This window comes from Galleria mellonella, unplaced genomic scaffold, assembly GCF_026898425.1.
Source record: "Galleria mellonella isolate WM207_F2 unplaced genomic scaffold, CSIRO_AGI_GalMel_v1 utg38, whole genome shotgun sequence".
Classification (NCBI taxonomy): Eukaryota; Metazoa; Arthropoda; class Insecta; order Lepidoptera; family Pyralidae; genus Galleria; species Galleria mellonella.
The window spans coordinates 1447134-1470334 of NW_026442090.1; the positions used below are offsets into that span (position 1 = coordinate 1447134).

General features: G+C 33.4%; 3 protein-coding genes across 3 annotated transcripts in view; all 3 read left to right on the forward strand.

Annotated features, from left to right (window-relative positions):
• The window catches only part of LOC113522598 (uncharacterized), a 407257-nt gene that overhangs the window by 21644 nt on the left and 362412 nt on the right, over nucleotides 1-23201 (forward strand). The gene's annotated exons all lie outside the window — the stretch shown is intronic.
• Nucleotides 841-13686, forward strand: LOC113522667 (uncharacterized). The gene is made up of 9 exons (XM_026908430.3): nucleotides 841-928; nucleotides 2338-2419; nucleotides 4259-4327; nucleotides 5314-5467; nucleotides 6323-6462; nucleotides 7752-7812; nucleotides 10942-11053; nucleotides 12035-12130; nucleotides 13298-13686. The coding sequence occupies exons 2-9, from the start codon at nucleotides 2353-2355 to the stop codon at nucleotides 13397-13399; spliced, it is 801 nt and encodes a 266-aa protein (XP_026764231.2). The 5' UTR covers nucleotides 841-928; nucleotides 2338-2352; the 3' UTR covers nucleotides 13400-13686.
• LOC113522760 (uncharacterized) lies at nucleotides 16021-22612 on the forward strand. Its single transcript, XM_026908569.3, has 8 exons — nucleotides 16021-16177; nucleotides 16774-16881; nucleotides 17165-17309; nucleotides 18136-18272; nucleotides 19799-19859; nucleotides 21197-21293; nucleotides 21685-21780; nucleotides 22349-22612. Exons 2-8 carry the CDS (start codon nucleotides 16785-16787, stop codon nucleotides 22478-22480), a joined length of 765 nt encoding a protein of 254 aa, XP_026764370.2. The 5' UTR covers nucleotides 16021-16177; nucleotides 16774-16784; the 3' UTR covers nucleotides 22481-22612.

Consider the following 23201-nt stretch of genomic DNA (forward strand, 5'->3'; position numbering starts at 1 on the left):
TGTAAAACTTAGATTTTTGGCGAGTACGTTGTAGGTATGTAGTTTATTTCCTGCAAAAAATGATATGAACAAATATTTTTCAACGTAATTGATAGGCTATCGTTACGTAAAGTGATTAATACTATTTAAAGTCTAGCTACGCTCACGACTTTGTTTGCTTGGTAGTCTAAATTTAAATACTATATAGATATCAAATATAGATACGTATATAATATAGTATATAGCCGACTTTAAAGCGACTTCAAAAATAGGGAGATTTTCAATTTTATTGTATTTTTTTATGTTTGTAAGCTCATAACTCCGTCAGTTCTAAACCGATTTAGACAATTCTTTTTTTATTTGAAAGGATTAATTTACAGATTTGTCTCGTAGATATTTTATCAAAATCGGTTAAGTAATTTAATTTTGAGATCAAAATAACCGGTTTTGTCATAATCGAAGTTGGCTTTTTTTGTGGGATACAATTTTTAATTATTTGAAAAAAGAAAACGTTCATAGACAGATGAGGAAAAAAATGTTAGTAATAGGGATCTATCAACTCCATTGCTAGCAATATACTTTATCAGGTCGACCTCCACGCGGATCTCCCCACGTTAACATGTTGGCTAATTCTTGTGGAATTTGTAACGGTGGGTTAACTAACTTGCTTTCATCCTCACCTATCATCCCTCATTACTGCTTCGCTAGCGTATACCGTAAGCGTAGGCGGGGTTATTAATCCATTATCATGTAATAAAAAAATGTACATACAGACTCTTTTTACAAATTTTATTATAATATAGATAATCCTTATTAAGCACATCTGCTAATCCCACGGATTAAATTGTTTACAATTCATATCTGATTATTGAAATTTGTATATAAGGTGCTTTGATCATATTTAACAATAAAACGTTGATTTGGTGTTTTTGTAATTGTGAGATATAAGGTTAGAATTTTATTTATATATATTTGTAAGATATATTATTCATAAATATGTGTAAACCTATCCACATGGATTATATTGTAAATACATATAGATTTTTTTTTGTGATAGTGTAGTTTTTTTTTTAATAGATGAAAATGGAATGGTAACCCTGTTCGCGCTATCGCTATACACTGGCGGGACAACAGTGAGGGATGATAGGTGAAGATGAAGCAGGTCAGTTGGCCTATCGTGATGAATTCGTCAAAAAATAACCACGATGGTTTTCAGGGGAAACCGCGTAGAGATCGAACTGTTCGGGTATGTTACTAGTAATGGATCTGATAGATTTCATTACTAACAATCCGTGTCCTTCTTGTAATAGTGTAGTTGTTTGTAATCGTTTTATACTAGCTGTATTTTACGGTTCCGTTCGCGTCAATTAGTACATAAAATATCCTATGTGCTAAGTTAGGATATAACCTATCCGTGTAACAAATTTTATTCAAATTCGTGCACTAGGTTATTTCTTTTTTTTTATACAACTGAGGTGGAAGGGGGAAGGGATTGTTAGAAATGCAGACTATCAGTCCCATTGGTAGCAATGTGTCCTGTCAGGTCGATCTCCACGCGGTTCCCCCTGGAAACCATCGTGCTGAATTCCAGGTGTTATCACGATGGGTTAACTGACCTGCCTTTTCGTTCCCACTTATTATCCGTCAAGCGGGGGTGCCACTCCATTATAATCTATTAAAAGAACTGAGATAGTAAACAAGCATATGACCTATCTGACGGTAAGTGGTCACCGTAGCCTATAAACCCCTGCAATACCATAAGCATTACGCGCGCGTTGCCAATTTTGAAGAAATCTCTACCTTTTTTGTCCCGGCCTAATCTATAGGCCACCTCTTTCTTTTCTGTAAGTGTCGTAAGAGGCGACTAAGGGAGCGCGAGGGATGGGCATCAGCGCCCCTCTTAAAACATCTCTAAAGTCTAACTGCGGTTACGGGCAAAACCTCCTAAGGGGGAGGCTTATGTTCAGCAGTGGACCGTCAAGGTCAGCTCTCAACGGTCCATTGCTGATCCACATGATGATGATGAATATCACAGTACAAAGGACTACTAAAAACTACTTCTAATATTATAAATGTGAAAGTGAGTTTGTTCGTTACTTTATAGTGCTGTAATAGCTTAATTAACAACTATGAAATTTAGGTGTCTACGTACCATATTTATAGGATGAAGTAGGGTACATGCTCCTTTTTATCCCGGTCAATAAACATATCCTGGTCTCGTGAACGGACTCGCTGGTAAAATCTAGTATATTTATATACTTATAGGACTAAATCGTAACCAATATATTTTTATTGGTTACCTACCATTTAGTTCTAAAAGTGTAACAGGGTAATTCGTATTTGTTTATTTTTTTTTAGTGATCCTCTTCAAAGATGAAACTCCTAATTGCGTTCGCCGTTTTATTGGTTGGTACCAACGCCAATATTCTGCACGCCCCAAGTGAGTATCAAGTTAATTTCTATTTTGATTTATATGTGTATGTTAATATATACGTTTGTATTTTGTTTTTATGTTTGGATGTACATAACTCCGTTGATTCTAAACTTATTTAGAAAATTATTTTTATATTTGAAAGGATATACTAATAGAGAACGGAACCTCACAGAAATTTTGTCAAAATCACAAAGGCAGAATCCATGGCCAGGAACGCCAAATGCTTCGAATCAAACAGGCCTCTTTCGCTTCCTCCACAATCAATAATCTTTTCATATATGCTCGCCAGTTACAATATCGTCTTTGATACTTCTCTCAAAAATATATATATAGATAATATATATCGTCATAGTCGTAGAATACTGACGGATCTTTATATGTAATATTTGTCAGATCCGGCAGTATTCTACGACTATGACGATATATAGATAATAACCGTGTCGGTCCCGGCATAGAATTGACCACACCCTCTCTTTCCCTGGGTGTTGTAAGAGGCGATTAAGGGAGCTTATTGAGGAGGGATGGTTAGCAGCGTCGTTCTTAAACCATCATTGCGTGAAATTTTCTTATAGGCTATGTTCAAGTGGACAGTTAATGGTTGATACAACAATATATATAGATAATATTTAGCAGAGGGAGACTTTGTACAAAAGTCAATTGCTTGGGTACCTCTGTCCCATTCGTGTTTAAACCGTAAAGCAGTTGTGTTTGCATGGCTGTGTTTTGGTTTGAAGGGTGGGATATGGCGTGAATTTACAGGGTACAGAGAAATAATAACGCATGGGGGTATCATGGGCGAAACAGTATACTCTGTTATGTCCATGGTACTGCTCATGTCTATAGGCGATAGTTACCACTTTCCATCAGGTGGGCCGTCAGCTTGTTTGCCATTCTAAGTTGTATAAAAAAAACAGGTTCTCATGGGTGGTGGTAGTTAATTACTATCAGGTGAGCAGCATAGTCGTTTGCCTCTTGTGTTATAAAAAAATGACGTTGCTCCGCAAACAATCTTATCAGTAGTGAAAACGTAAATTAATACGTGTATGGGGCCAAACCGGGAGTAAATTCTTCGATAACAAGAAGCATTATCCATATAACAATTTAGAACTGATATTTTTTTTAATGGATGATAATGGAATGGTAATCCCGCCTGCGCTGTCGGTATACACTGGCGGGGTACCAGTGAGAGATGACAGATGAGGATAAAGCAGGTCAGTTAGCCCACCGTGACAAATCTAACAATAAATCAATCACGATGGTTTCCAAAGGGAACCACGAGGAGGTCGATCTGATATAGTATATTACACTTCTGCCTTCTTCATGTAACAATACAGTCACTCTTTCTTTAAGAATGGTAACATCATAGCTAGATTCTGTCGCGTTTTACTTACTTGTGTAAATATAAATATAAATAGGCCTCTATTTTCCGCGCTTAGCCTCTTATTTGGGCCGTGCGTATGAGTCGTGGCTAGTACAACCAACCTAGCTCTGTCCAGAAACACAGAAGCTTCCTAGGATCTTCACAGGCCTCACGGAACGACCTCACCGTTCCGAGGATTTCTAAACGTTGATGGGTCACAGCATCACATTCTAGGATTACGTGAGCAACCGTTTCTTCGGCGTCGAAACAGCCTCGACATAGAGGACTGCCTGTAGCTCTATTGTTTATAAATGTTTGTTTAATGGACAATGGCCCGTTATTGTCCCTTTTATTTTCCTATATAGATGTAATAAACGTTTTGATAGTCTTTAATTCAACGTAGGCACGGCCAATTTTGATTGTCTGCAATGAGTAGCCTGTATTAGTAGTTTTACTTACTTTTAGCTCGTCCTAATCTTTCACAGGTCCAGTCCCGAGCGTTCCCGTGCAGCAATATTCTTTCTCGGAACTTTCACGGTCTGCAGAGGAATTAGGTGAGATTGGAATTTTTCTCCGTAAATAAGAGATGCAGTTTTAGTCGTCACAATCTGAAAACGAAACCAACTCTATACTAATATTAGGGAGGCTTAGGTTCAGCAGTGGACAGATAACGTCTAATATAATGAAGGATGAAATGAGGCATCCAAAGGTTGCTTGGAAGAGATCGCTCTTAGCGATAAGGCCGCCCATTGTTTTCTCATTGTGATTATTTCTTGTAATTATTTATATTTATAATAAGTTTACTATTGTAATCTTTTGGAGGAAACAATAAAGAGTATCTATATATCTATATTTATGATAGAAATATTGTAAATTAAATTGTATGTGGTAACTTTTAATTGGCTTACTATTTGTATATATTATATATTTATTTTTAAGTTATTATAGCTGTAAGACTCTCTCAATATAAATAAATAAATAAAGAGTTGATTTGATTTGATGAATTCGGAAATTACTTAAACAATATTTTTTTTTTTTTTTTTACGTTTATAAAGTTACATTATTAGAAATAAAAGCATTCTATCCGAGTCAATCTTAGGGAAGTGTTAGAGATTTCGAATGCGGTGCTAGTAGTAATTGATTTACAAGTACATATATATTAAAAATTACATAGATTCTCAAATAAATTTATTGACCAAAAAAAAAAAAGAAAACACGGACTTAATGCTAGTAACTTTGGGATGAATAGTGAATCATGAACGCGGTACTTAAATATCGGGATAGGTAAAGAATATATATAAATAACAAATATACACGAATAATAAATAGACGAGAATACTAGACAATAATATGAGCTGTATTTTATTTTTAAGAAGATCGTGCGAAGCCGGTATTAAAATATCTGTCGCTAGTCGACTATAAAACGAATTGGGAAAATCGATTCAGAATTACGTAATCGCTTAACATGCTCGCAAAAAATCAATCAATTTGAGAATCGAGTTCTTTTGGAAGTCTAAAAAATGTTGTTTAATTATTGCAGGTAAACAAATAGCGCAAAATCAGAACGATGCCCGATTCATCGAGGGAATAATCGCCGATATTCTCCAATTGATCATCGATCAAATCGTTAAGGCCGAACTGGATCCATTGGAAGTGGACGATTTGGAATTTAGATACAGATTGCCAGTGACAAAGTCAGTATTTATTTATGTTGTTTGTTATAAGTTACAATTACAGTTTGTAAACAGAATTGAACATTGTAAACATCATTTAACAGTAAGTTAGAAGTAAATGTTATAACGCTCTTATAGATGTACATTACATTACCGATTACAGTTATGATCCAAACTTATTCCATTTTAAAATTATATAATAACTTCTTAAAACTAATGGTACTCTGATGAAAGATATCGAATTTTAAATTCATCATCATCGTGGCTGTGTGGTCCCGGCATAGAGTAGGCCACACCTTTCGTTCCCGTGAGTGTCGTACCAGTCCCATTGCCAGTAATATATTCTGTCAATTTGACAGGATATATTGCTGGCGTGGAGTTTGCTCTACGTGGTCCCTCCTAGAAACCATAGTGCAGAATTACACGTATATTCAACACGATGGGCTAACTGACCTGCCTTTTCATTCTCATCTATCATCCCTCACTGCAATCAATTAGCCCATTGTGACGAATTCCAATAGAATTAACCACCATGGTTTTCAGGGGGAACCACGTGGAGGTTGACCTGATAGGGTGTATTGCTGGTAATGGGTCAGTTAGATCCTATTACTAACAATCCCTTTCCCCCCTAATCTTAACTGCGGTTACCAATCCGCCTGCCTAGTGTGGCAACTACTGGTAAAACCTTCCAAGTGGGAGGCTTATGTTCAGCAGTGGACCGTTAAAGGCCAATAAGATGATGATGATGGTATTGTTAATGTCTATAGGTGATGATTATTATTGTCCATCAAGTCCCCACATTCTTGAAATTTTAAGTGTGCATAAAAAATCTCTACGAAAGTGATTTATCTATAAATCTTTTTATTTTGTCCACAGCCTCTTGAATATTGACGCAGTAGCGGAAGACATTGTACTGGCTGGTGTTAGTAACATCGTCATTAACAGAGTCAGCTATTCCATTTTCACTAACAGAATCATCGTGGACATCGCTTTACCCAGGATCTCAGCTGCTATCGGTATGCAACAGAAAGTTCGAAATTCAAAATATTTAAAATCAAGGAGGACTTATTTATTTAAATAACTTTATTGACTAAAAAAATATGGTACAAAAGGGGGACTATATACATATATGTATATATACCGAACCGAATTTAAAAATTCTTTCACCTTTAGCAAGTTGGATTATCGTCGTGCGTAGCTGATACGGCTTGGTTGGCAAATTTTTCAATTTCATAAGCCAAGATGTAGTGGATACGAGTAATCTTGCATTACAATAGTTAAATTAATAATAAATACAACTATAGAATCAGTCTTTCATCACTCTTGCAAAATAAGTATTCTTAAGTTGCATTATCAGATTATTATATATTAATTTAAATATTTATAAAAAAATCCTAACTTATTCGTATTTAAAATATTGCAATTGCTCTGTCATTATAGGCTTCCTTCTCAGTCTTGCCAGTTTATAAAATAATCGAAATAGTAAGACTGGCCTTATAAAACTCTATTTTTTTTTAATTCTCTATAAATACGTTTTATACAGGAATCAGTTTTCTTCATGCCCTATAAACCATTATAGTTTGCGTTGGCACTGCCCAATCCCGTTAGCGTCAAAGTGTTAGCATATATATACCTATATACACGCGCCCTGTGTATATAACATAATTAATATATAATATATATATATATATATATATATATATATATATATATATATATATATATATATATATATATATATATACCTTGCTCACTAATATTAAATAAACCTCACAAATTGAGAGATTTTATCAGGGGGATATTTTGTACAAAAGTCGTTTGCTTGGGCACCTATGTGCCATTCGTGTTTCTACCGTGAAGCAGTTGCGTTTGCATGGCTGTGTTTCGAGTTGTAGGGTGTGATATGGCAGTGAATTTACAGGGTATAGAGGAATAACGCCTGAGTCCTCAGGAATAGCAACGCATGGGTAGTATCATGGGCGAAACAGTATACTCTGTTATGTCCATGGTACTGCTCATGTCTATAGGCGACGGTTACCACTTTCCATCAGGTGGGCTGTTAGCTTGTTTGCCATTCTAAGTTGCATAAAAAAAAAAGTGATGATAGAATAAATCAGGATGAAAGCAGGCCTAACTGGACTGCCCATCGTAACGAATTCTATAAGAATTAACCACTTGGTTTCCAGGAGGAATGGCGTGGAGATCGACCTGATTGGGTATATTGCTACCAATAAATGTATGGCGAAACCCAATGTTACCCAATTCATAAAAACGGAATTAACAATTGTTTTCTTAATTTTTTTAGGTGACTCCGGCTTGGGCGTAACCGTCTTTGGTGGATCATTAAATGCCAGTTTACGAGGATCGTAAGTGTTTCCGTTTATATATTAACTAGTTCTTCTGAATCTGTTTACTGATCTATATCTTTATCCATCCGTCCATGTTCTGTCATGTCCGTGTATACCAAAGTTTATAGTGTTTGATTAAGCCGTTAAAGCGCTATAAGATGATAAAAAAAAAAAACTCACTTTGACTTTTATAATATTAGTAAGGATTATTGTTAACATCTTTACCATAATGTTATTAGTACTTCAATTAATATGTTAGACATGTATGTTTGTTTATATTGTGGTGGTATTCAATAGTATTTGTTTCTTTAATTTTATTTATATTTGTTTAATTTTGTTTAATTTTTGTATTGTCTAATTTTGTGTTTCGTTTACTTGTATTTTATTTTGTGTAAATTCTAGTGGCCACCAAATTACTATTTAAGTATATAATTATGTATTATTTTAGCTGTTTGTTTGCCTTAAATAAATAAATAATAATAATAATAAAGATTTATTCATAAAAAATATGTCATGGGCTTACAGAAATTCTCAACGTTAATTATATGTATATAAAGAGTAGCATTATGTCCAACATGGACGGATAAGTGTCTGAAATGGTGATGATGTAAGATTAATCTTTAAAAGGATACATATTTTTGCAGTTTCGCTAAATTAAAATAGTACATGATTCAGTAAACAAATGTATATATTACTAAAATGGGTATCTGAAAATTTACAATGTTGCATCAAGAAATTAAATTATAATAAAAATTTTTGCTCTGCATTGTTGGACATCATTAGACGATGAAAAAATTATGGTGAGACCATACAAACTATGAACATTTGTTATGAAATTTTTTATTAATTTTTTTTTCTTTATTTAATATTTATTTAATCCTTCCTTTTATAAATAAATATTTATTTGTTTAGAAAGGAAAAAATGATTTTATTTTCAATGATGATTGATGGCACATCTTTTCAAATTCATTTGTGGATTATAATACAAATACTCAACTACATATATAGATATCACACATCTTAAATGCATACACATATACTAATGGACAAAGAATAATATATAAGTAGCGATTGGGAATGGACAAAGACACGGGAAACATTAGGGCAAAAATTATTATCCATGTATCCCGCTGTATTAATACTACCATAATTAGAGTAATGCTTTTATATAGCTATGCAACTATACAAATAGCATAAACGAAGGAAGATGTGTAAATGCATCAATAATAAATAATAATAATAATAATAAACAAATAAATAAATAAAAATAAAAAAAATAAAAAAACAAAATAAAAAATAGTACTGAATGAGATCTGGCATACGAACAGGTCATATCTCTATTTCAATCAGTATTCCCGGACACCAATACACTCTTAAATAGGTTAATAAATTAAGTCATTATACTAAACAGTTGTTCCGTTTTATCATAATCTAGTGTTTTCAAACAAGGTACTAACTTATTCATAATTTGAAATGAGTTCAAATTGTATAATTCTAATTGTTTATTTATTTTATTATATAAACGTGGACCAATATAACATTGAAATTTTGTTATGAAGTGTGTATTAAATTTTTCTGTTTGACAGACCTTGTACTTCCTTCTTAATGTACTATATATTTCCGGATTGCATATAATGCTTTTGTGTTGGTGTTTAATTAAGACTCTTACATACAATTGTCTCACTGTTAGAAAGCCGCATTCTAAATATAAGTCTTTAGTAGAAAACATATAAGGTTTAAATTTTAATACTTTAAGAAGAGAACGTTGCGCTCTTTCTAAAGGTAATACAATTGTTTTACAGGTACCACCCCAAGCTCTAATACAATATGATAAGATAGATTGTCCGAGTGCATAATAAATTTTTTGAAGCAGTATGTTTAGACATGTATGTTTGTTTATATTGTGGTGGTTTTCAATAGTATTTGTTTCTTTAATTTTATTTATATTTGTTTAATTTTGTTTAATTTTTGTATTGTCTAATTTTGTGTCTCGTTTACTTGTATTTTATTTTGTGTAAATTCTAGTGGCCACCAAATTACTATTTAAGTATATAATTATGTATTATTTTAGCTGTTTGTTTGCCTTAAATAAATAAATAACGAAGCCTTATTCATGCTAAATGTCGATTGGCGCACTTAACATTATTCTCTAGCAAGGTTAACCTTTTGGCGGAGGCTTATGTCCAACAGTGGACGGATAATGGCTGAAATGGTGATGATGAAGATTAATCTTTTAAAAAAGGCACTCAGACATATTTTTGAGCTAAGCTAAAAGTTCCATAAGTATGGAAGTACGTACGAAATAAGTAAGTACTCTGGGTTGAATTTAGCAACGAATCGAAACATTAAACGAACTAATAAATTTTTTGGGACATTATTGGACATCAATAGACTATATTATGGTCAGATCTACTATCCATTTGTTTAAATTTTCATTAATTTCTATTTAATATGTATTTAATATGAACTATATAAATAAATATTTATTTAAAGAAAGAAAGGAAAAAATAATTTATTCAACGAATCATGCAACTCAGTGTGAGTTGCATGATTATAATATGAGTAGTATACAAAATAAGATCAAAACAAAATTAAAAAATTGTATACAAAATAAAAAGCGTCTAATGTTTTCTGCTAAATTGAAGATTAAATTTAAAAATAAAACAACAGGTCTTGAATTTAAAATCGATATAAAACCAATTTTGTACAGCACTCATGAAATAATAATTAGAAATTAGGTTAGAATTAGGATCGGTTTTTAATAGTTTGCATTAGCAAATTACATTAATATGCATCTATCCGAACAATTTGGAACTATTAAGTCGCTAGTGTTGCAGTTCAAGAGTTTTCGCACTCTTTCGCAATCTCAATTCCAATATTAATCTGTTGGAATTTATTTCAAGAGTAACACCCACAAGTATGCACAAATGTGTACACGTGTGCGTGTGTGTGTGGCAATGTTCTGTGAAGTAGATCCGAGCTTAGCATATTGCTTCAGCGCTTGAGGTACTACAGCGCTGGTTTTCAGCACGAAACATGGCGTTCTAGAAAAGATGCAACTTTTTATTGCACCAAACATAAAAATATACAATGGTAATTAGAAAATTCAAGCGTAATACAATAGCATAAAGTACTATATTATTTCAGCATTGATATCGTGGAACTTCGCGTACAAACGGATGTCCGTATTAGTCTTAGCATCACCGGCGGCATCTCCATACGCAGCGTTGATGTTGACGTCACCGTGCGCGATATTGTGGTAAGTGTTTTTTTATACTATTATGGTAGTAGACAAGCATACGGTCCGTCTGATGGTAAACGAAGTTACCGTAGCCTATGGACGTCTGTAACATCAGGATTGTCACGCGCGTTGCCGATCCTTAAGAAACCTTAATACGAGTATTAAGTATTTTAGTTTGATTACATTTTTGATAATAGAAATGAGGTAATTTAATAAGTTCAACTTAATAACATACTCGGTTTTGGTCGTGACTTCATTTGCGCGGAATTCGGAAGTGTGGCATTTTTGTATTTAATACATTAATAAGAGATCGCCGCGTGGTCCCAGCATTCTTGTGAAATAAATATTAAAATAAATAGGTATTATTGTTTAACATTTTCTTTATATACCTTATAGTCCTGGAATAGAATGAATCACCCCTTATTTTCCTTTGGGTATCGTAAGAGGTGACTAAAAGAGAGCGAGGGATGGGTAGCAGCGTCCCTCTTAAAATATCATCCAAGTCTAACTGCGGTTACCAACCCGCCTGCCAAGCCTGACAACTATTGGCAACACCTCCAAATATGGAGGCCTATTTTTAGCAGTGGATAGGTAATGAATTTTACCAGAGGGAGACTTTGTACAAAAGTCGTTTGCTTAGGTACCTCTGTCCCATTCGTGTTTCTACCGTGAAGCAATTGTGTTTGCATGTTTGTGTTACGGTTTGAAGGGTGGGATATGGCGTGAATTTACTGGGTACAGAGGAATAACACCTGAGTCCTTAGGAATGGCAACGCATGGGGGGTATCATGGGCGAAACAGTATACTCTGTTATGTCCATGGTGCTGCTCATGTCTATAGGCGACGGTTACCACTTTCCATCAGGTGGACCGTCAGCTTGTTTGCCATTCTAAGTTGTATAAAAAAATGACTAATATGATGATGGTAATGATAATAAATGACTTAATAATGTATCAGTATTTGATGATAATAAAAATGTTTGTGTTTTTTTTTTCATAGTCTAACTTCGCCCTGGTGATCCAGAATACTGACTATTCTGAACTCCTCAACAACTTGCTCGGAGTGTGGATCCCCAATAAAATCTCAACCTTTAAGGTATGTTCGGATATCCAGGTAAATACCATCGATATAGATAAAGTCGATGATACCATAGGTACCATCGACTTTAATTGTGGCAACACCAGTAATTTTTATTAATAAAACTAAACTATTGAACTGATTTTGTTACAATTTCTATGGGACTAGTACATGCTTTCAGATAAAAAAAAAATCCCGTATCGGTTTATGATACAGATCGGTATATATTACGTTTTGAGATAACGAATAAATAATACCAGCGAAGCCTTAACTTCCTCCTTTTTTGAAGTCGGTTGAAATTGCCACGATTTGTTTCTGCTGAACAAGGATTCTTTCCTAGAAATATTTTTACGAGTATGAGATCCTTAGCCAAATAACATAATTAGTATTTTGGTGATGTAGCAGTTTCATATTTTGCTTCATATGAAATATAATATAAACATGTGTATTCATAATATGTATTAAAAATTTTTATTATGTATTTCTCTCAATTGTTATTATTATATCAATTATATTTCTCTCAGTTCTCGGCATAGAATAGGTCACCCCTCCCTTTTCCGTGGGTGTCTTAAGAGGCGATTAAGAGAAGGCGAGGGATGGGCAACAGCGTCCCTCTTCAAACTTCTCCAAAGCCTAATTGCGATTGCCAATCCGTCTGTCAAGAGTGGTAACTACTGGGAAAATTCCCCAATGGGGAAGCCTATGTTTAGGAGTGAACAGTTAACAGCTGATATGATGATGATGATATAGTATAAACTGTTTTTAGTTTGAGATTAGGTACCATTGTGGGATATATATAGGTGATATTATTTTTATATTACCAAGTGATTTGGTATTATTTACGATTATTCTTCGAGTTTTCTTTTGTATTTATCTTTTTTGTTCTAGTAGACATTATGAACCTAGTAATCTATTCAAATGTTTTCTTTCGATTCACCATTAAAATATATATATTTATTATAAACCGCTAAAACTTGAATGCCATTTATTCGGGTAATAATAGAATAAAATGAAATATACTTTTTTGTAGCATCAGTGTTTTCTGTAATATACTTTTACTTTTATGGTAAATGGATAGAATTCATAGATAGACGAATGCAGGAAGTCCCAACAAAGTTATATTATTAATATCGTATCCCTAAAAAGAAATTGTACAAGTTGTTATAATTTATATTTTTTTTTCAGTCTGACATCATTGAATTGGCCGAGTACATCGCTTTAGTTGTCATTGACAGAATTCAGAATCCTCCTGAAGTTCCTGACACTGGCTGTTTACGTAATAAATAAAGTGATTTTTAATAAAATAAATGGCAATGTACCTGGCAACATTTATTTATCCAAATGTAATGGCTAAAATATTTGTATCCAAATCAAACACCAAATAAAAAAAAAACAAATCCTATATTTAATCTGTATTCGTTATATTTGCATATAGAACTATTTAGTTCGTGCTATTTTATATCTTCTATTTACTTGTCATAATATATTACAATGTATTGTATACATTATTGAATTTTTCAAGCTGAATTTATTTTGTTTTGAATAATAAAACTGTGAATACAAATAACAATGTATCTAGCAATTTTTATTTACCCAACTTCAGTGTTAAAACTTGGGCTATTTTATAAGAGTTCTGCAGATTGGATCTATTTACAATGTATTTTTTATGTAGAATGTAGTTTTTAAATTGTTTCGTTTTTTAAATTAATTTCGAAAGGAGGATGTAACAATTTTTTTTATGTAAAAGGCTGGCAAATCTGAATGCGAGTTACTTGATGGTAAGCGATTACCGTAATCCATGGGGGGTTAGTAGTCTCAAGGAAATCCAATTCTCGTGTCAACCTGATCAGAATTAACATGGTTCCATTATATAAATTCCTCTAGCCAGTGCTATTTACAATTTATATTACAATTATATTACAATTACAATATTACAATTTATTTACTGTTTCACACATGATACCCCCCATGCGTTGCCATTCCTGAGGACTCAGGTGTTATTCTTCTGTACTCTGTAAATTCACGCCATATCCCACCCTTCAAACCGAAACACAGCCATGCAAACACAACTCCTTCACGGTAGAAACACGAATGGGACAGAGGTACCCAAGCAATCGACTTTTGTACAAAGTCTCCCTCTGGTAAAATTTTACCTTACTAGGTGCAGATTTAGCTGAACCCTTTACCCAGAATGCCTGGGTAAAGAGTGTTTAATCGAGCTCTGAGCCTGCAGCCGAAAGGGGTTAGCAGATAACCCAGTATATGTATAGCTCACATTACAACATTACACGAGCCAATGAGTTACTGGCCTTTTATAAAAGGAGTAAATTCTTTTCTTGAAGGTTTCCATGTTGTATTTATTAAGAAATGCCGCTGTAGGTATTTTGTTCCATATTGTTTCAATACGCGGTCATGAACTGAGATGTAAAAGGTACAGTAGTACCATGGGGATAAGGAATTGACAGTAATGGTTTCTAACAGCCCTATTGCTAGCAATAGAGTTTATTGCTATATCGCGTCGACCTTAACGCGGCTCCCTCTGTAAACAATCGTAGTTAATTCCCGTTAAATTTTTCACGATGGGCCAACTGACTTATTTTCGTCTCTCAGTGGTTTTTGCCAGTATATATCGACAGCGCAGGTGAGGTTACCGTTGAATTTTCACCTATTAAAAAATGTACAGTAGTAGACCGCCATTCATCTAGATGATGTTGATAGTCTGACGGTCAATTCATCTGATTTTTTTGAGACTATATTATGCGATTACGTGGCAAGTTTTAAATTGATTTTCACAATTCTTTTTTAATAGTTTACTGCCATATTGGTCTCGGATATTTCCAGATTCATCGCGCTGGGCTGGCTGATTAATAATTATCCTTATCAATCATCCTTAACTAGCATACCACATCTGCCTTATACAGGCGGGTTTATATAATAAGACATTGTCAACTAGCTACCACTGCAGATAGAGTTGGTACAAGTCATATGGCTACTATAGCAGTTGGGTAAGAGCTTATTTTCAATAGTAAAATTGGATGGAGGAGTAAAAATAGAATACCTTCTCTCTATTGTCATGTTGACGAACACATAAATTTTTCCCTCTCTTGATTTGATCTGTTGTGTTTTGTCAGTCGTCTCTTACTATTTCTTGGAAATGAAGGGAAGAGCCATATAACATTTATACATTGTCACCACACGTAGAATTTCTTTTATGACTTAAAGACATTATGATTTCAAGGCATTGCGTATGAATAAGGATAAGTACAGAGGAAGATCCAGAAAGGAATAGATGAATTGTGTGAATGATGACAAGGCCAGAAAGGGAGTAACTAGTGAGTTGCAAATAGAGAGGAATGGAAGAGAAAATATATTATGTTGACCCCAAATAGATATGGGAAAAAAGTAGAAAGAAGAAGATGACTTAGATAATTAAAATGGTAAATAATCTAATGGTTTACTAATGGTAATCGTCGTTTATAAACCAGCACCATAGATATCATATGTGATACCCACGGTATATGCATAGCATACTATATTAGTTTTTTACTGTCCACTACACAACATAGGTCTCCCTTATTGGGGGGTTTTGCTTGTAGTTTCTACAATTGGCAGGTGGCTGGCAACCGCAGCTAGGCTTTGATGGTGTTTTAAAAGGGACGCTGCTGCTTATCCCTTAACTATTAAATTCCCTTAGTCGCTTTTTACGATACTCAAAGGGAAAGAAAAAGATGACCTATTCTATACCGAGACCACATGGCAACACTGGAATATAAATTAAAGATTTATATTCCAAAAGAAGTACCAAGACAGGTAGTTTATTTAATTGCATTATATCCATAAAGAATGTTATACTCGTTAGATTACATGGGTATTATCAGTTAATCGGATAGATTAAATAAATCCTTAACACTTGTTGTAATCAATACTTGTCATTTGGATAATAAGAGCCCATTTTGTTTACTGTAAGTGTGGTGACGATATAAATTACAATTTTACATTTACGATAACATATTATTGGTGATTATCTGTGTAAGTGTATATTTTCAAGAAAGAATTTTGAAACAGGTAATTAACATTGAGAATTAATAGGGTTTCATAAATTGTATGTGTGCCACTTGTAATTGTTATAAACCTTTTTTGATGTGTAATTATGTACAGAGACAAGAGGGCTATATTTTTTTTGATGCGTGAAAATGGTATGGTAACCCCGCTTGCGCTAACGGGATACGCTGCCGGAGCACCAGTGAAGTGATAGTTAATATTTCGGATTACCAGTGTCATTGTTAACAATATACTCTTTTAGATGACCGACTACTACGTTGTCCCCCAGTTATTCGAGGCGTATTCATCACGATGGGCTGACTGACCTGCTTTTACCTTCTCACTTATCATCCTTCACTGGTGCCCCGCCAGCGTATACTGTTAGCGCAGGCGGGGTTACCATTCGATTATCATCCATTAAAAAAAACTCGTCTCATGTATACACACCGGATTCTGAGACACTGGATTTCTTAGATTTACTCACTTAAATATGATGTATCTGTTTTATGCAAGTCTAAGTTCTCACAAAGTACTTGGGAATTTTTACTTTCGCATTGTATATTGTAATTTTTCATCGACGTACACTACCTATAGCTAAAATATTTCGTCTCTTTTTTTAGGGTCAATAAATATGAAGGTGTTTTATTTATTATCTATAGTATGCTTGGTAAGAGCAGGACCAGTGGACTTTGTGCATGTTAATAAAAATGAAGTGATGAACACTGCATGTAAGTATTTGCTATGTAATGTTACCTACAGTTTAGAAGGAAAGTATGTTTTGAAATGGATAATAATCTTAGAATAGAACGAGAAAGAGAGATAAAGACAGAGAGAAACAAACGTTATTAAAAGCACGACAGCATATACCAGTAAAATTGCTATATCATTTTTATTATTAAAAAATGTCCACTTTTAAAGGCCGTCATTTAATCAAGTTAAATTCGCTACTAGAGAATCTTTCTTTTCAATCAGTTCTTAGTTAGAGTAACAATATTATTTACAATCTTTCAGCACCACGATTTTTTGAAAATGTAATTGAGGAACTTTTGGAGTCGGTCAGGGAGATAATATTGAATGGTAACGAAGACATCCCAGTCCTGGATCCGTTTGTTATTGATCACTTGGATCTTGATGATGAGACTATCCCTCTTCCAGGGTGAGTTAAATTGAAATTCTGTTTACATCCGGTAAGGTCTGGGCAAGGCCCAGGATGTGTGCGGTACAATTTCTTCTATTACTCTCTTCTAGCAATAGAATATATGAAAGTTATTAGTTTGCCAAGAAATAGAGTTTAATTTTAATAATTTATATTAGAGGGTAACTTGTATAAAAGTATTTTATATTTGTCATACATATTATGTATGAGAGAGAAGAGAAAGAGATTATTAGTAATGTAGACTAGTTGACCCATTACTAGTGATATATACCTATCCTGTTTGGTCCTTCACTTTGCCGTGGTTCGTCGTGGAAACCACCATGACAAATTCTTGTAGAATTCGTCATGGTGTGCTAACTGATTTGACTTCATTCTCATGTATCATTAATTATCAGTGTTCCACTTTATAAACGGTAATTTAAAAAAAATGTATTGCGTAATGTACATAATGCTCATTCTCAGTGAAATTGATCTTAGCACAGAGATTTTGTATTGAAATCGTCTGGAATAGAATGCCTGCCTGAATGCCTACATGAAACATGAATGCTTGGAGCATTAATGTTTCATGTTCTACATGTAAATTTCCTAATTAAAAGGCCAGCAATACACCTGCTATTTCTCAGGTGTTGTGGGTGCTCATTGGTAGCGGTAGCCGCTATCAGGAAAGCCGCATGTTCGTTTGCATTGCGTGTTATAAAAAAAACAAGGGCATGATACCTTACGCTGTTACATCTATATTTCTGTTCATATCTATAGACAAAAGTTATCATTTTCTATTAGTTTGCCATTCTAAGTTACGTAAAAACTGGATAAAACTTAATTTCAGAGCACGAGTTACAATTAACGACGGAACTGTGAAGAACTTGGGAACATTCATTATTGACCATTTACGGACCACTACTGTAGTCTTAGTTACTGTCATAGAGCTGGAGGTCCATATACCCGTTATTGAAGTTACCGCTGGTAAATATAGCCTCTTTTACTACTAATTTAATGCAAATGTAACAGCATGGAGTTCTTCAAAGGGGAGTTTTGTCAGTAGCCACGCTTGGCAGGCGGGTTGGCAACCGCAGTTAGGCTGGTACTGCAGGTGTTCATAGGCTACGGTAACCGCTTATCACCAGATGGGCTGTATGCTGGTTTGCCACCTCAGTGGTTATATAAAAAAAAATGTAACCAACATTTGCTAAAAATAATCGCAGGAATATTGTTTAAATGAAATTTGTATCGAATGAAACTTTCAATCGATTATGGAATAATTGTTTGAAAGTTCGATTATTTGTATTTGCACTACTATTGGACATCAGCAAACTGTTCTTTTCTCATTTGTTTTGTCCTTAGTATATACATTTATACACACGCACACGCATGCACGTACGCACGCACGTACGCACGCACACACATATATATATACGTATATATATATATATACACATATATACATATATACATATATATATATATATATATATATAAAATATATACTAGCTAATAGATACTAACGTCACTCAATTGTTTTGCCTTCCCTAAACCCTTCCACTAACACTCGAACTTTACGGTATTGTATTAAAGTTCGATCGAATTATTACAAATCGTTTGTATGGAAGTACAGAAAAGTGTTGTTTTTAGACTTTTTTAGGCAATGTTTTACTTTTTCTCTCCGTAAGAACCATCAATAGTAATCAACACTTTAAGGAATATTCTAAAAATTTGTCAAATCGGTTCAGCTGTTCTCGAGATTTGCGCTTAGCTACACTTGAATCGATTCATTTTTATATTATAGAATATATATTTCCTGTTACTAGTGTAACTCTTTATCAATGAACGTTAGTCTGTTATATCTCCAGACATTAAGTTGTTATCTTATCCTTCTTTTAAGATTCAACGTTATTTAGAAAATAACCTTTGTAATGAACCTTGAATAAGGTAGATAGTCTATCATTTGCAGTGTGGTCCCAGCATAGAACAGGCCATCGCTTTCTTTCTCGTGGGGTTAGAGTTAGAGGCGACTAAGGCACTTTAATAGTCGAAGGATGGGCAACAGCATCCCTCTTAAAACATCACCAAAGCCTAATTGCGGTTGCTAACCCGCCTGCCAAGCGTAGCAACTACGGGCAAAACTCCCTTTATGGGCAAGGCCTATGTTCAGCAGTGGACAGTTATCGGCTGATATGGTATGGTAGTCTTTTATAATAAAGTTATATTAAATAATTGAAATTAATATAAAATTATTCTGCTGCTGCTGCACAGCTGTTGCTTTTTTGACATAAAAATTAAGTTTACAACAACAGTCAACTTTATAATCTGTATCATTCTTTGAAGAGAATAATAAAGAGTTTTCATTAATTCATTATTTATTAATTCATTATATTTTTGTTTTTTTAATAATTTTTATTTTTTTTTAATTACTTGTTCTTGATATTTATAGCACGTAGATGTTAATTCTTAGTATAATTCCATCTGTGAATGTTTTTTGTTTTTTGTTCCAGATGAATATGACTTATTTTTGCCTGTTATGGATCTTACCATCTTTGGAAAAGGAGATTTTAAGTAATTGCATTTTTTATATATATTAAAAAGGGGTCTACTATAAAGCTAGCGTTTGACCTTAATTTATATAGATAGAGCATCGAATCTCAGAAACGGATCAACTTTTTGTCAGCTAATTTTCAAATTAGCTGACTCGTTTTTAATAATGTTCTATATACTTACGCACATAATGTATCTTAATGTATTTATATTTAATTATTTAATAAATGAAATGTGTTTTTATGTATTAAAAAGGTACAGAATTTATAAGACAAAATAAATATAGAAGTTATAAAGAAAACACTAATAACTATTTATCACGCAAAATTGTATGAAAAAGTTGACCAGACTCGCTTTTCTCGAAGAATTTGTATAAAAACTATTTATATAATCTAAGCGTTTGACCTAAATTTTTTATCATAATGTCGAATTGTAGTTACACTGAGCAAATCGACGTTCTGTGCTTATTTTTTTGAGTGTAATCGTTGTAAGAGCATTTCAAGTTTTAGAATTCAGTCCACAAAGAAAGTACACTCTCAATTTTTTCTTTGATGAATAGATTCCTGGACAATTTTGTATATTGTTCTCATATTTCTTAGTCTTAATTAACCATACTTGGTTTTATGTTTTACCTTTTATTCTATTCTAGTCTTTATACTGTGCTCTTAATCTAATTCTAACCTAAAACAAGGAGCGTGTAGGTTACGGCGTCTGCCGTTAATAGGCCGGTTTTATCGCTCGGCTTGTTGTACTAAATAAACGAATTTACATTGTAACCACGGAGAATGTAATCATTACATTATTTTAAAGGTAACACTGTACATATATTGACGAATCTGGGAATGAATCTGTGCAACCATCTAGAAGCAAAATAAAATAATTGAAAGTGTTGTGTACCTATCATTACAATTATTAAAATACATTTATAGGTTACGTTTATTTAGAAGTCAATTTATTTTTCTATTTTTTGGTTTGATACTTTTTGAAACTTAACATTCTTTGGTATGTACGTAGTATTTAGGTTGGGGAAAAACATAGATTATTTTTTATTGCGGTTAATCATCAATTCCTGGCGTTACAATGAAGTCACAAATAAAAACTAGTAAAATATCGATATGTAAATTTTTCTGTTCAATGAATTGGTTGCATAGATTTTATGGAAATGTTATTTTGTTCGAACTAACACCGGGCTGTAAACTTAGAACAATAATATATTTGAAATAGGAGTGTCGCACTGCAAAAAAAAAAAACAATCGTTCGAACTACCGAGTTTTTTAAAAGCGTGCTTTTAAATTTAATTGCGTATGACTATCGATAAACAGTACCCACTTATTTAATGTTATTAAATTGTTTTTCAGTATTCAGTTAGTGGAGCCGAGAGTAGATATCAACCTTAGATACGCAGTATTATCGGGCGTAAGTGCCGATGTCAAAGTCAGTCTTGGCTCGTTCGAGGTAGGTCCTACTTTTGGTAAGCACACCAATTATTTTTATTTTTCTCTTTATTAAAACCTTTCTCAAACCTTATAAACATTTGAATAAAAATAAATTATCCGCATGTATATTTATTTATATAACAAAATAGTTCCCAATATAAAATTAAAAAATCGAGCCAATTGGGAAATGTTTAATCCAATTAATTACAATATTGAAAAAAAGGCACATTTTGTTATGGTTTAAAATAATATATGTCAAAATTATGTCAGCTTAATGAATTAAGTTGATTAAATTTGACACATTTTTGATACACGACTTTGTATAATCTAAAATCTAGCAGTTGTTAAGTTTTACACTTAGCAACATATTTAGTGATTAATTTTTATTTATATAAACTTATTTATTTCAGCCTCAAATTAATGGATTATTCTACGATCAGGCGGCGAGTGATTTTGTAAATTTAGTCCTGAAGTTGCTTGTTGAGGATCTTTTGGTAGAATATGAGGTATGTTAATATAAATCATTAACGTCATCGTCATATATACATACATATATATCTGTCACGCCTGTCTCCCATCATCATATCAGGCGTTAACTGTCCACTGCTGAACATAGGCCTCCCCTGTAAGGGGAGTTTTGTCAGTAGTTGTCATGCTCGCTAGAGGGAGACTTTGTACAAAAGTCGATTGCTTGGGTACCTCTGTCCTATTCATGTTTTAACCGTGAAGCAGTTGTGTTTGCATAGCTGCGTTTCGCTTTGAAGGGTGGGATATGGCGTGAATTTACTGGGTACAGAGGAATAACACCTGAGTCCTCAGAAATGGGAACGCATGGGGGGTATCATGGGCGAAACTCTGTTATGTCCATGGTACTGCTCATGTCTATAGGCAACGGTTACTACTTTCCATCAGGTGGGCCGTCAGCTTGTTTGCCATTCAAAGTTGAATAAAAAAAAAGAATGGGTACTAAACACTAAAACCTATAGTTTTTTGTACTTGGTACATTTATTTGCTTTATCTCAGACTACACGGCACGGTAAAATAGGTTCAATGGTATTTATATATTTTTTACAGGATGACATCAACACTTTTTTGAGTGACTTAGTGGGTGAAATTCTTGCTGATGTATTACCAGGGCTCATACCGTATCGAGGTATTATTAACAATCTTGGTTTGAACACTTACGCAGTAAATTACGAGAAATAAAACTGTTTTATTGTTAAATGAATATTGTAACTTTAATTTTCAGAGTATATAATATTGTTATATAAGTTACATGTTTTGTAGTGAGCCAGTCGTATGTAAATATAAAATGTCATTAAAGTTTGTTTTCAATAATCCTATTATTTTTTGGGAAATGTTTTTTTTTAAGGTTTTTGGCCAGTAAAAAATAATGGAATTTAAACAGGACGTTTACTGGGCCAACTAATTTACACAAGTAAAATTAATATAATAAAATCTTAATTGTCCAATAAAATATCTATTAATGATGTCTATAATACAGTGCAATATTAATTTCTATTCAATTATTAAAGGATCAGACTAAAATGCTTTACTACTAGTGACATCTGGCAGAAATGTATAAAAACTTGAAGTTATATTTTGTTTAAGTAAATTCCTTGGAAGGTCGTAATGAATAGACATTTGTATAGATAGCATTGTTTGCTTGTATTTCTTATGAAATTAAAATAAAAGTATTTATTGCTTATTTACCACTACTGTGAAGGTGTCGCCCTCTGTCGTGGTTTGTTGAATCACGGCTTCATGTGGTCTCCGATGCACGAAACAAATGATATGCACATATAAATATAAAATAAATACTTTTTAGTTCTCTAATTATTTATAATGGGTAAAAATGGAATGGCAACCCCGCCTGCGCTATCGGTATACATTGGTAGGCACCAATGAGAGATGATAGGTAAGGATG

Bases quoted from the DNA above. Each gene is read 5' to 3' on its own strand.
- LOC113522760 (XM_026908569.3), top strand. From the start codon at position 16,785: ATGAAGGTGTTTTATTTATTATCTATAGTATGCTTGGTAAGAGCAGGA. The intron at 18,273-19,798 runs GTAAATATAGCC...TTTTTGTTCCAG, and splicing joins CGTTATTGAAGTTACCGCTG to ATGAATATGACTTATTTTTG. The intron at 19,860-21,196 runs GTAATTGCATTT...ATTGTTTTTCAG, and splicing joins TTTGGAAAAGGAGATTTTAA to TATTCAGTTAGTGGAGCCGA.
- LOC113522667 (XM_026908430.3), top strand. From the start codon at position 2,353: ATGAAACTCCTAATTGCGTTCGCCGTTTTATTGGTTGGTACCAACGCC. The intron at 2,420-4,258 runs GTGAGTATCAAG...AATCTTTCACAG, and splicing joins CAATATTCTGCACGCCCCAA to GTCCAGTCCCGAGCGTTCCC. The intron at 4,328-5,313 runs GTGAGATTGGAA...TAATTATTGCAG, and splicing joins ACGGTCTGCAGAGGAATTAG to GTAAACAAATAGCGCAAAAT.